A 13,485-nucleotide genomic window follows, 5' to 3' on the forward strand; every position below is an offset into this window, starting at 1 on the left:
ACCACCTACCAACTCCCGCACCTCTGCTTCCATTTTGGGATCTTCCTCCTTCAAGATCCACAATGACACCATTAGTATTTGTATATTTTTCATTTCACAGGAGGAAGTAGGGCTCGAGGCAAGAGAGTTGAAAGCGTGAATGTGCTCCTTTTAGAGGTTTATGCATACTCTTTTGAGTTTGAGATTCCCCTGAACAATTACCTCATCTACATTTTAAAAGAACATTTGAATGTACTAGCATTATAAAAGGGAGAGGAGTCATTTCTTCAGAAGTGGAGCCCAATTGGACCTGCCCTTCAGTGCAAAAATGCAAAAATACATTGCAAGTCTAGAACCTGTAAGAAGACACTAAAGACAGAAACCATCTCCAGCAGGTACTGTTGAGGTTTGCCTCTGGAAAGACTCAAATTGTGCTCATCAGCAAAACAAATTATCCCAATCAGCCAACAGTGACAATCTCGACCTTCACCCACACAGTTTTAGAACTTGTACTTGTAAGGACCACCGACGATTTTTCACTTTATAGAAATGGGAAATACATCACACTGAGAAAATGAATTTTTAAAATTTGGTTTTTACCTTAACAAAATAAAAGTGAATCTGATTTTTCATTTTCAAACATATTAGAAAGAGATAAAAGAATTTCTTTGTGATATTTTAACCCTTAGGAATATCTGAATATGAGAGTATACGCATAATTTAAAAATTAAATAGAAGGGTTATTTCCTGGCAAATTTTCTTTCTTTCTTTTTTTTTTTTTCATACAGAGTCTCAAGCTGTCACCCTGGGTAGAGTGCTGTGGCATCACAGCTCACAGCAACCTCCAACTCCTGGGGTTAAGCAATTCTCTTGCCTCAGCCTCCCAAGTAGCTGAGACTACAGGCACCCGCCACAATGCCCAGCTATTTTTTGGTTGTAGTTGTCATTGTTGTTTGGCGGGCCCTGGCTAGATTCGAACCCGCCAGCTCTGGTGCATGTGGCTGGTGCATATTTCTTAGCCGCTTGAGCTACTGGCATCGAGCCTCCTGGCATAATTTTCTAAAGGAACCAGAGACAGGACTTACCCTCACTAGAGTCCTTTGAACTTTCTGGCTTCTTTGCTTTGCTCTTCTCATGGGGTGGAGAGAGGCCTTTTGGCTCCAACCCTTCTGAAAGTACAAAGATTTAATACATTCTTACTTAAATATTTACCAGCAGGGTTCAAAATTATGTTGAAGTTTAAAAATGTTTTCTTCTTAGTAAACCCACACACACACCGAATCTTAATTGCAGATTCATCTGTCATCAAGCCGGAGCTAAATTTTGGCAAGGACGTGATTCTCCAGCCTACCAAGAGTTACTCTTTAGGCTTCAGCAAAAACAATTTTGTAGACATCATTAGTAATTCACATAAACATTCAATCTTATATAAGTTCTTTTTTTTTTTTTTACCTGAATATTCACTACAAAGGAACTCTGTTAATTTTTTTCTTCAAGAAAGTTTGATTTCAAATTTCATACATTTGGCTCAGCGCCCCTAGCACAGTGATTACAACACCAGCCACATGCACCGAGACTGGAGGGTTCAAACCCAGCCTGGACCAGCTAACCAACAATGACAACAGCAACAAAAAAATAGCCAGGCATTGTGGTTGGTACCTGTAGTCCCAGCTACTTGGGAGGCTGAGGCAAGAGAGTTGCTTAAGCCCAAGAGTTTGAGGTTGCTGTGAGCTGTGATGCCACAGCACTCTATCAAGGGCAACATAGTGAGACTCTGTCTCAAAAAAAAAAAAAAATCATAGGTTAATTGGCAGTAATCATTGTGTAATTTCGTCTTACTTAGCCCTCAAAGTGAGCTAGATGGACGAGGGCTAGAAATTATCCTGCTTCTGTTTAACAGACTTTGTTAGTAATCAAGATGCTAAACATTTCCACATGTCCTCAATTAAATTACCGTGCTCCCTGTTTTTCCCAATGCCCCTCCAAGTCTATCGGAGGGCTAATAAATCAAATTGTGAAGACAGTTTTAGGAAGATGTCTCTACGTGTATTCCATTCTTATGTAGAATCCTTTTTCAGGCATTAATTTATATATCCACCTCTGAGCTTAAGGTGTAGAATGTCAACTGCCTACATGGCATATTATTCTGGATTTGGGACCGAATCTTCTTTTTTCTCCGTAGATCAGTTTTCCACTCTTCTCTAATCCCCTGCTGTTCTCTGGGATGCTGCAGTCCATGGAATATGCCTCTGAACGCCCTGGGACCCTGTCTTCCTGTTAGATTCAACCAGGTGAGAGCCCAGGGTATTTAGCTCCTAGACACCCAGTGATCCTTATGGGCTAGTCGTGTCCCTCAATCTAAGGTTACAGCCCCTATCCGTGGCCTTCTCCATGTGGCCCCCTAAGTCTCCTGGGTTCTGTAGCCACCACCTCCCACTGTTGCTTCAGGAGTGAGGCTTAACTATGTCTCGCTCTTCTCAGCCCTAATGGTTTCCCTTCACTCAACCCCATCAGGAAATGTAGAATTTTTGTAAGTGAGCCCCTTTGGTATTTCAGACTTAACATCAGCCAGATCCATCTCTTTGAGGTCGACAAACCTATTTTCTCCATGGTATTCTGTATCTCAAGAAATGGTATTACTAAGTACCCAGAAATTTAACCAAATTCACCCTTAATGATGTCATCTTTAATGTTTCTCCTCCTTTACTCATCCTGTGTAAGAAATCCGAAGTCCTATTACAAGTCTTATCATCTCTGCTCTAACCTGTATCTCTTATTCATCTGCTGTGCTCAGCCTTTATAAGCATCACACCAGCCCAAACCAGCAGCATTTCTTGCCTGGGTTAGTACAGCAATCTTGTAAATTTCTAAATTCTAGCTTTCTAATCTCCCTGCTTCTCCTCTTTACTCCCTACAATCTATTCTGTATGTAGCAGCCAGTGTGATCTTTTATAACATATACCAGATCACCTTGCTGGCCTATTTAAAAACCATTACTCAGACTAAGTTACTCAGACTAAGATCTAAGTCCTGTTTCCTGGCCTAGCAATACGCCACCTGGGCTCCGCCCACTGCTGAGCCTCAGCTGGAGGAGGCTCTGGGCTCTTGGGCTCTGGGTTTATCAGGCCCCCTGTGTATTCCTCAGTCACTGCTAGGCTGGTCTCTGCCTCAGGATCTTTGCCCTTCTTGTCTCCCCAGCCAGCAATACACAGGTTCATATGTCTTCCTCCCACTCACCCTCTGAATTGCAGATCAAATTCAATTCAAAGGCAGGCCCTCCCTGACCACCTGAAGAATTACTGCAGAGGAAACCTCCCTCAACACATCCCTTGTGTCTTGAAATTATCTGGCGGTCTTCTGTTTCTTTTTGTATGTCTTCCTCCCCACGCTACCCACCATGAATGTACATTTCATAAGAAAAGTGCACTTGGGGTGGCGCCTGTGGCTCAAGGAGTAGGGCGCCAGCCCCATATACCAGGGGTTGTGGGTTCAAACCCGGCCCCAGCCACCAAAAAAAAAAAAAAGTGCCCTTGTCTTTCCTAATCCCCCTGTATCCCTGGTGCCTACCAGTGCCTTGAGAATTCCATTTTAAATTCTATTTATTTTCGCTTTCCCAGGCCTTTCTTTAAGACCAAGACATAATGGGGTCCATGCCTAGTCCTCACTCTTTTAGCTGTCGCCTCATGCCAGGATTCCAAAATTACACCACAGAGCTATGGTGACTCATTTCTGGTTTCCTATTTATTAAAAAAGGGAGCAGAACAACAAAAGAAAGAAACCTGCATTTGATAGATGCGCTATTAAAAAACTTGGGTATTATAGACTGCAAAGCTTTTGGGCACTAGACTAGATGTTCTGTGGCTGCAAGTGAGTCATGTCTAAGGCCATTACTACGGCCTGGGTGAAAAGTTTTGCCAATGCCTACTTTAGCAGCTCCCTCCAAACTTCTGTCACCAGGTGTGAGATGGATGTTGACCCTTGGAATGGGTTCAGCAAAAGCAGAAATGAGATGCTTGGAGCAGCTCACTGAGCACAAATACTGGGCTCGAAGGGATTCGCGAACCGGGCAGAGCGGCATTTGCCACCTCACTGGGAGAGGACGCTAACCCTTCACGCCCCTGAAATGCGTCTGCTGCAACTGGGAACGAGAAGAAAGTCTCCACTGCTGGAAATTCAACCCCAAACCAGCATTTCTTAAAAGTGAGATTTTGTGAGTTAAATTCCTAAGTCTTAATTTCCCACCTGAATGGGAATTCCTAGGGAGTGGGTAAGATATAAAAAGACATTTCTTTGCCCACATTTTGAGATATTTAAGCACCTAAAAGGTACTATTTCTGAAATAGTTATACGGCCCTCCCTGGGTAGTCGGTGGGCATGGATGCACATTAATTAGCAACAGTCACCGAACCCATGATATTGTGTCATCTGTGACACCCATGGGTGAAGTGTTACGGGGAGTTCAATGAAACAGCCTAATACGTGAGGGCCTTTGTACCCAGTTTTACTTATGCCTTGGGAGGAGCAGCTGTCTTGGTCTGGGGGTTGCTAAAGAGAGATGTGCTCCTACTTCTCATCAAAAGCACCCCCGTGCTTCTCCCTGATAATGAATCTTGTTTTCTAGATTTCCTCCGCTTCTGCTAGAGGGTGGAAGCCTGGAGGTTTGCCATGATATGGCTTTGCCCCTGAGGAACTCAACTGTGCACCCACCTTTGGGTGGTTGAGTTGCTTTATAAGTAATTGCTGATTTTCTGCTGGCTCAGTGTGGAAGTAATTTCAACAGAGCATAGTCATGGAAATGAAAGAACATTTACCATGTAGGGTTAAAGAAGATGATTAAAGGACTTAAAAGACATTCTATGCATTTAAGCCCCTCTGCTGCTTCTACCTCCCCTGCGGGCAGGGCCTCCCCTTGAAGAAGACCTTGGCTGACACCTTCTGAGACTCTCCTGTCTCTCTTTACTACAAGAGTTTAGAGACAGGAACAATAAAATTAAGACATCAGCCTTTGGGTCATGCAAACCTGGATTCAAATTCTGGCTTTACTATTTCAGCAAGGAACTAATCCCTCTTAAGCCTGTGTGCCTCAAAAAGCTGCTGTGTGTGTTAAACGAGTTCATGTGTATTGAGTAGCTGGCACACACTGCAGGCTCAATTTAAGTCTAGCTCAGCAGAGCTGTGCTGAAACTGACTTGAGCCAGCTCATAGCCACTAATTGTCTCATCTCTCCTCAATTCACACATTCACTGACTTCTTGTTTGAGAGCATGATTAGGGTGTGTGTTTACAACACAGAAAACTGCAGAGTCTTGGCATCTGGGCACTCCCTACACAGAGTTCATTTACCAGCACCCCATTGGTTCAGTTGTGCTTCACAGCATTCATTGGCAGGCTGATTTGCTCAAGTAGCCCTTGACTTTTGTCAACTGCATTCTTAAAAGTCCCTCCAGCTTTTCTATGTGTATGAGAAGAGATGATTCAGGGCCACAGAATACCACCATTTATGGTTCTTGGAAGGTTCGTTCAGACTCAACTTGGAGACCATCGTGCTTGAGTGTGAGATCTGAACGAGGCCAGCTTGCACACTAACATCTGGCCAGCTGGCAAACCATGGAACCATTTAGCACAAAAATCTTCTTGATTTCAGCACTTGGATATTAGGAAACAGGGAGTAGCTTTCCAATCCCATTCTGTGTGAATGGCTTAGCATCCGTGGGCCACTGAGTGTGATTTGAATAGCTGCATCCAGCTGCTAGAGACAGAACTCCCAGGAAACCTGGGGGAACTAAAATCAGAAATGATGATCCAATTAATGCTGCCAGCCCTCAAATGCTGACTCCAACCCCTGCAGACTTTGCATTAACATTAATAATAATTTCCTTAAAATCACTCAGTGGTTTGGATAGCAAGCTAAATATCATTAAAATAAGTCAACTCCCTTTGTCTAGAAATGAGTTCTTATGGCACTTAGGCAAATGATCCACCACAAGACGAAGTCCTTGTACTGGCTGATTGAAGGCAGTGCCTCTCACAGATGAAGGATATTCTAAGGGTACTTCACTTGAGCAGGAAAAACAAACATGGCAAGCGCTAACATTACGTTCATGGAAGTTAGTTCAAGACAGGATGATCATCTAAAGTCTTTTGTTTTTGATAGTGTGGTTTAAAAATAAGACATTCTACATGGATATGGAATTGAATTTTTAATTAAAAATTTGCCTCGGGCCTTCTGTTTACAAAAGGCAAGCAAAATCCTGTCTTAGGTCAGATTATCTCAGAAGGAAACTCAGAGACAGATGTCTGAGTGTTAAAGTCAAGACTGGGTGCTGTTCAATGAGCAAGTTCCACTGAGGACAACCAGGGCTTGATTAGTTCTCTTGGGGACCTCTGGGGACTGATAGAGAATCACACTACAATACAATAGCCACCAGACATGTATTGCTAATAAGTAGTTGAAATCTGCTTGTCTGAATTCAGATGTATCTGTAAAATACACTGCAATTTCAAAGACTTAGTGTGGGAAAAAATGCAAATTATCTAACATTTTTATAATGACTATAGGCTAAAATGATAACATTTTTGATTATTGTATTATATAAAATACTATTATAATTGGTTTCACTTGTTTCTTTTTCCAATGTGGTTACTAGAAAATCTAAAATCATACATGAGGTTCACATTTAGGACTTACATTGTATGTTTTGGACAGCACCAGAATACAACGTGACTCAGATACGTCCTACAGGGGTACTGATCAGCCAACTCTCTTCCATCATTGGTTGAGGGCTGCTCCAGAGGACTTAACTCATTGGCACTTTGAGTTTGCTTTCAGGATTAACAGAGGCACTTAGCCAAGAGTCAGAAAACCACTGATATCATAAAACAACAGTGAGTGCCAAGGTGACATGAGGAGTGCGCTGATAGCTGCTCTACCGTTTCCTCTTTCATCTCCTTCATTCCAGACCTTTACACTTCCTAGGCCTCTCATGTCCTCTGAGTCCACTTTGTTTGGGAAGAACCAAGGCAAGCTTAGGAATCACATGTGTTCAGACTGGAGAAGAGTACAGAGAAGCTGCAATTGTTATCCCAGGGAATTTTTTTTTTTTTTTTTTTGAGACAGAGTCTCACTGTGTTGCCCTCGGTAGAGTACCGTGGCATCACAGCTCACAACAACCTCAAACTCTTGGGCTTAAGTGATTCTTTTGCCTCAGCCTCCCAAGTAGCTGGGACGAAAGGTACCCGCCACAATGCCTGGCTATTTTTGTTGTTGTTGTTGTTGCTGTTGCTGCAGTTGTCATTGTTGGTTAGCTGGCCAGGGTTGGTTCGAACCCACCAGCCTCGGTGTCTGTGGCCGGTGCCCTACTCACTGGGCTAGGGGTGCCACTGTCCCAGTGAATCTTTATGAAGAAAAAGAATCAGTGTTATTTCTCTGTGAAGATAGTGGGTGGTCAGAGGAGGGATAGAGATTTAACCCAACAAGGAGAAGGACCATTTCAACCAAACCTCCCTGATGAGATCAGTGGCGTCAGAATTTACAGAGCTCTCTGTTCACGCAGCTGCTCACACTGAGGCTCTCAGTGATTTGCAGGGTTCTGGCATCAAATGAGAGGCAACAGCAAAGTGGGACTTCTGAGATACCTATTTTAATTTAGAAAATTGGCCCCATTTCATGGCTAGAACAGTGTGATTACTGAAATGGAGAATATGGAGCTCTTAGCCATAGAATTAAGTTCTATATTTTCCAATACCTCTTAGAATAGGACAGAAAAAAAAAAAAAAAAGCAATAGGTTAATGAATGTTTACTATGGTCCAAGCACTGGGTGTAACATTTCAGGGAAGGTGTTGTATGTCATTGAATCCCCCAAGTGAAACCACATGGTAAGAATTATTGCCCCCAGAAGTATAAACTGAGGCTTTTAGAAAAAGGCACTGGCCTGAGGTCAATAACTGGCAGAGTTAGAACTGAATTCAGGTTACTGAGTCATGCATTCACTGTTAGGGGCCTATTAAGTGGTTATCTTAGGCCAGAACTCATGTTTTTACCCATTATATTTCCCTTGTAAGACTGGGCTTTCTCACAGAATTGGCATACATCTAAATTTCTGATGATGAGAGCAATGTATCAAATATGAAAAATGCATTTTCCAAAGAGGCACACAGCAATATTTTAGGGCTTATGTGCTCTGCAGACTCACTCTCCATTGAGAGAATGAGTCTATTTTCATTTTCCCCTAAATCTGGGTGGGCTTGTGACTATTCCCGGTAATAGAGACGCATGGAAGTGATACTATGGAACATCTAAGCTTCGGTCAGAAAAAGGGAATAGTCTGTCCCAGGCTCACTCACTCTTTCTAGAGAAACTCATTTTGAAAACTGACCACAAGGCTTTGAGAATGGCCACGCCATATAAGAAGGCCATGTAACAAATGCTTCAAAAAATTGCCCAGCTATGGTTTCAGTTGACTGCCAGAACAAATGTCGGCCAAAAAGTGAATCTCCAGATGATTCCTCCTGCCAGCTGTTGAGTCTTGCTATTGAACCCCAGACCTTGTGGAAAAGGATGATTACATTATCTCTGCCGTACTCTGTCTGAACTCCTTACTCACAGAATATATGAGAGTAATAAGTGGTTATTTTAGGCCACTAAATTTTGGGGAAGATTTGTTATGCAACTCTGTTAACTACAACATTATGTTCCTTTTTTTTTTTTTTTTCCTCAGATGAAGTCTCACTCTGTTGCCCTGGGTAGAGTCCTGTGGCGTGGCATCAACCTCACCTCCAACTCTTGGGCTCAGGTGATCCTCCTGCCTCAGCCTCCCAAGTAGCTGTGAGCACAGGTACCTGCCAAAATGCCTGGCTAATTTTTCTGTGTTTAGTAGAGACAGTGTCTTGCTCTTGTTCAGGCTGGTCTCAAACTCCTGACTGAGCTCAGGAAATCTACCCACCTCAGCCTCCCAGCCTGCTAGGATTATAAGCATGAGCTACTGTCCCCAGACATCGTGTTCCATTTTTTCCTTAGCTGTCAGGAAGCTCAAAGTCAAAGTTAATGCTTAAACACAGTAATTGCATTAGCCTTAAGAATTAGCACACACATCTACTTCCTTATTTTACAACACTAAGCATACATTGTTCTATTTTCTTTAAAAAAACATGTGATGTACATAAGCAACAGAATGATCCCTGCATAAGCCCAAGTAATAAAATAATAAATTTAATACCTGAATCTTCTTTCATCTCAATGTCTTCTTCTTCATGATTATCATCTATTAAAAAAAATGAAAAGAGAAAGACTCATATGAAAATGGGAAATACCAGAATTCTCCAACCTGAGTAATAAAAACATCCGAATAAAATCTTAGTAGAAAAGAGACTATTAAGTCATACATTTCTGTTGTCTTAGTACTCTGAGTTAAGAAACAAGTTATACACATTAAAGGATAATTTACCATCTAGGGTTTACATTTATGTTCTTTAAAAAAATTATTGTATGTTTATAACAAACTGTACACAGTATATGCAATAATTTGTTTTGCTTATACAAGCTATATACGGTTACTTCAGTCTTTTCAATTTCTTGAACTTAAAAATCACAGACTTTGAACACCATATTTTCTACGTTTGTTAAAGATATGCATATGCACCTCAAGTATTTGAAAACCATGGACATCGCTACTTGATTGTGTAGGTCAACACATGTGAGACCCCTGCCCCACACCCTGCAATGTGCTGGTTTGCTACATATTCAAACCCAAACTTCTAACCATATGATTTCAAGTGCCCACCACCAGTTGTATCATTTCCATTTAACTTCCCTCATCTCCCAGTATAACTTCTTTCTAACTGGACACGTGATTCCTCCGCACTATAGAGGACATGCTTGCTCTATTGAGCTTTTGACACACTGTCATCTCTCTCCTTGAAAACTCCCCAGATCCAGTGCTACAGTGTGAGTGTCATCTGTGTCCCCTCCAAAATCCCTGTGTTGAAATCCATCCCCCAAGATCATGGTATTAGGAGTTAGGGACCTTGGAGGCGATTAGGTCATGAGGGTGGAGCTCTCATGAAGGGATTAGTGTCTTTATAAAGGAGACCCTACGGAGACCCTTCACCCCTCCCTCCTTGTGAGGACACAGAGAGAAGATGCCTTTTGTGAGGAAGAGGAAGTGGGTCCTCACCAGACACTGAGCCTGCCCGCACCTTGACCTTGGACTTTCAGCCTCCAGAAGCATGAGAAACAATGGTTGTTTCTGTTGTTTGTAAGCCACCCAATCTGCAATGTTTTCTTGCTGCAGTTGGAACAGGCTAAAACAGTGGTTCTCAACCTGTGGGTCATGACCCTTTGGACTGAATTAAAGATTTACAGCATTAGGAAGGTTGAGAACTACTGGGTTAAAACATGAGTCAGTGCCAAATCGTGTCCTGTGTCCAGGTGTACACCTGTCTCCCCACATTATTGTGATTCAGATTCACACTTTCACATTGTGATTTCACATTCACCAAGTGCTTCTCTCTTTTCCCCTCCTGACTCCCATTCATTTTACATGTGGCTGCCAAATCAATCTTGAAATATAGCTCTGATCTGGTTCACCAAGTTTCAGTGACTATCCTCTGCCTAATGAGAAATGTGTATTCTCTTCCTGGGAACATTCAAGGCCAATGCTGTCTGGTTCCTACCAATTTCCTTGCTTTGACCTCCTCTGTTACATTCAGGCCACCTCTATGGGTGGTGGCACTTGACAGCACTCTGTTCTCTCAGAGTCCCCTTCAGCTTATTCTCCCCCAGGCAATGCTAGCAATGCCCTTCTCCATCTCCATTCACTCTTTCTTCAAGTCCAATCTTGGGTGCCATACTACCTGCTTGACTCAAGTTGCATAAATTGTATTCTGTTTGACATACTGTACCTTTACTGCCTGCTGAGTATGAACTTTATGGACCTGTGGGCTTATGTCTGCAGACTGGCCCCTCCAGCCACCCATTCCCAAGGCAGGCGATCTTGGGGAAGTAACCTGGTATACCTGAGGTTTAGGTTCATCATCTGTACAGTGGGATAATAATGATGCCGACTGCACAGAGTTATTATGTGGATTAAATGAGACAAAGCACTAATACATTGTTAACATCAGCTTTTATTACCATAAAATCCCACAGTCTGTTACTTGTTAATGTATCTGTCTTCCAATGTTTAGCTCCAGATCATAAAATCTATGAAGATAGAGACCGTGTCATGAGTATCTTATGTTCCTTTCTATTCCCCGGCACTTAATGCTATTTATTTTATATACTGGAATCAATAAAGAAATTTCCACTGAATTGAGTTTTTGCTTTTTCCTTTCTATCTCATACATACTATGGTACAGTGGGGCTATGATGGACTGTTTAGAAAGTTACCAGCCATGCGGTGTGAGAAACAGAAAGATGTATGGCTGGATACTTCCTAAAAAGCCCTCAAATACAGTGCTCTATAAATAATGCAAAGTCTGTGAAGATTTGTAACTTTCTCCCAGAAATTTAATTTATAATTTAGTCTCTCTTAGTCAAGTTTATTAAATATATTGAATGTTGATAATATTAGAACTCCAGTAGTCAAAGGGAATGGAAAAGGCTTATAATATGAGGTTTTATAGAAGTAATTCTTGTTGGCTATAGTTAACTTTTAAAGAAATAATTATGAAAATGTCCAAATATATTGAAAACATTGGTGATTTTTTATATAATTTATGTCTTTTATTCTTACTATGAATGTACTTTTGGAAAGAATAATATCAATGTCTTAGAAATATGATTTTCTAACCAAATGATTATCAAAATGTAACAAAGTAAACTCTTTCCCGAACTTAATATATTTAAACAGAATTTCACTTTCCAGAACTACCTAACATCTCTATGACAACAGACTCTCTGGAATCTCAAAGAGGGATAAAAAAGAGTATTCATGGTCTCCATGAAAAAGTAAAAGAGGAATCAAGACCCCTTTGCTTGTTATCCTCACTTCTGTTTGCTCATCTGGCAACTCTTCATTGGTAGCCAGTGTGTATGAAGCTTTGTGTCTGTGTCTGTGGAGAACCCCAAGCTGAGCAGGCATGAGTTATCTAGAATTTTTCAGGACTTAAGAAGCTAAGGCACATAGACAAATCCCAGCATATAGTAGAGTAGTCCAGGCCATTGAATGGTGTCAGAGGTGGAACTGATGCTCCTGGTTAGGTACTGGAAGGTTTCTTGGAAAAGAAGACATAGGAGCTGATGTTTGAACTTTATAGACTCTCTTGACGTTATCATCTCCAGAATGACCCCTATGTGCTGAAGGATAAGACTTGGCATTTTTATTCATTCATTCATTCCATTCATGCACTGATTTGTACAAATAAGGGTTAAGACTTTGTCCAGGATCTGACCTTAAATTGCTTGGGTTTAATTCCAGGATTAACCATGTATAATTACACAGTCTTAGGCAAAAAGCAAAGCAGAAAGTTGTACTCTAAAATACAAGTGAATTAATGCAACTGCCTCTAGGTCTCTCTGACCTTCACCCCCAAAGCCTATCTATCCATCTTCTGTTTCTTCCAAAGCACAGGCTGAGTCTTTTCTCTGAAGCTCCTTTATATACTTTAAAACCGGACCTACCAAGAGGGACAGTTGCTTTCTGTTCCCTTCCCTTATCTACTGCAGAAAAGATGGATGCAAGCATACTGGGGCAGACTTTTTTCACAAGTTTGTGTCTACCTCTTAGACTCATTCAAATTCCAATGAGAATCATTTGCAAGTTAATTTCTGTCTCTTGTGTCCATTCATTCTCCCTAATAATCATTTATGGCCCCTTAAAAAAATCTGTGTTCCCCATCTCTGGTCTCCCCTATGAAGAATATGTAAGTCTGTGTACCCACTGGGTTATTGGGTAATCGTTCTAATGTGGTTCCCCTGTGCTTAGTGATTTTCTACATCATTTCTCCTATTAATCTGCCTTGGTCAGATGATTTTCATGGAACCTTCAAGAGGGTGAAGGGGATGTTTTCTTTTGGTCCCAACTTAACATAGGAACTACACCTCAGTTTCTTTACCTGAAGAATAGGGAAAATAAAATTCTAGCTTTCCAGGGGTGGTAAAGTAACTAAAATGCTTATACAGAATGAGCATGGAATAAATAGTGATTATTACTATTGTGATGTCCTTATTACTACTACTTTTGCTACTTAAACAACCATCTATTGGGCCTGGCCATGTGCAAAAACTATGCTAGGCCTTAAAGATACAGATTAACAATCCCTTCCCTCAAAATCTCACTAAGTGGGCAATACGGAAAAGTAAAAGAGCAGAAACTAACAGATTCTCTGATGGAGGGACCTAGGCAACAGGCAGCTGAGGCACAGAGGTCTCCAAAGGCTTTCTGGAAGAGGTGAGACTTCAGCGGAGTCCTGAAGGGTGAGTGAAGTCAGCTACTGGAAAAGAAAGGCTGCAGTAGATGCTCAGGAGATGTGGGTACCCTGCCTGCACCCCCTTGTTCCTGGGCATTC

The 13,485-nt window shown here is 41.6% G+C and overlaps 1 protein-coding gene across 1 annotated transcript in view; it reads right to left on the reverse strand.

The window, feature by feature from the left end:
* Nucleotides 1–13,485, reverse strand: part of MACROD2 (mono-ADP ribosylhydrolase 2) — a 2,256,418-nt gene that overhangs the window by 174,144 nt on the left and 2,068,789 nt on the right. Inside the window, exons 10-11 of the mRNA XM_053574070.1 lie at nt 9,195–9,239; nt 1,065–1,148 (exon numbers count right to left, since the gene is read on the reverse strand). Coding sequence (XP_053430045.1) covers nt 1,065–1,148; nt 9,195–9,239 — 129 coding nt within the window. The remainder of the gene's footprint in view (nt 1–1,064; nt 1,149–9,194; nt 9,240–13,485) is intronic.

The sequence above is a fragment of the Nycticebus coucang genome, chromosome 21, assembly GCF_027406575.1.
Source record: "Nycticebus coucang isolate mNycCou1 chromosome 21, mNycCou1.pri, whole genome shotgun sequence".
Taxonomy (NCBI): domain Eukaryota; kingdom Metazoa; phylum Chordata; class Mammalia; order Primates; family Lorisidae; genus Nycticebus; species Nycticebus coucang.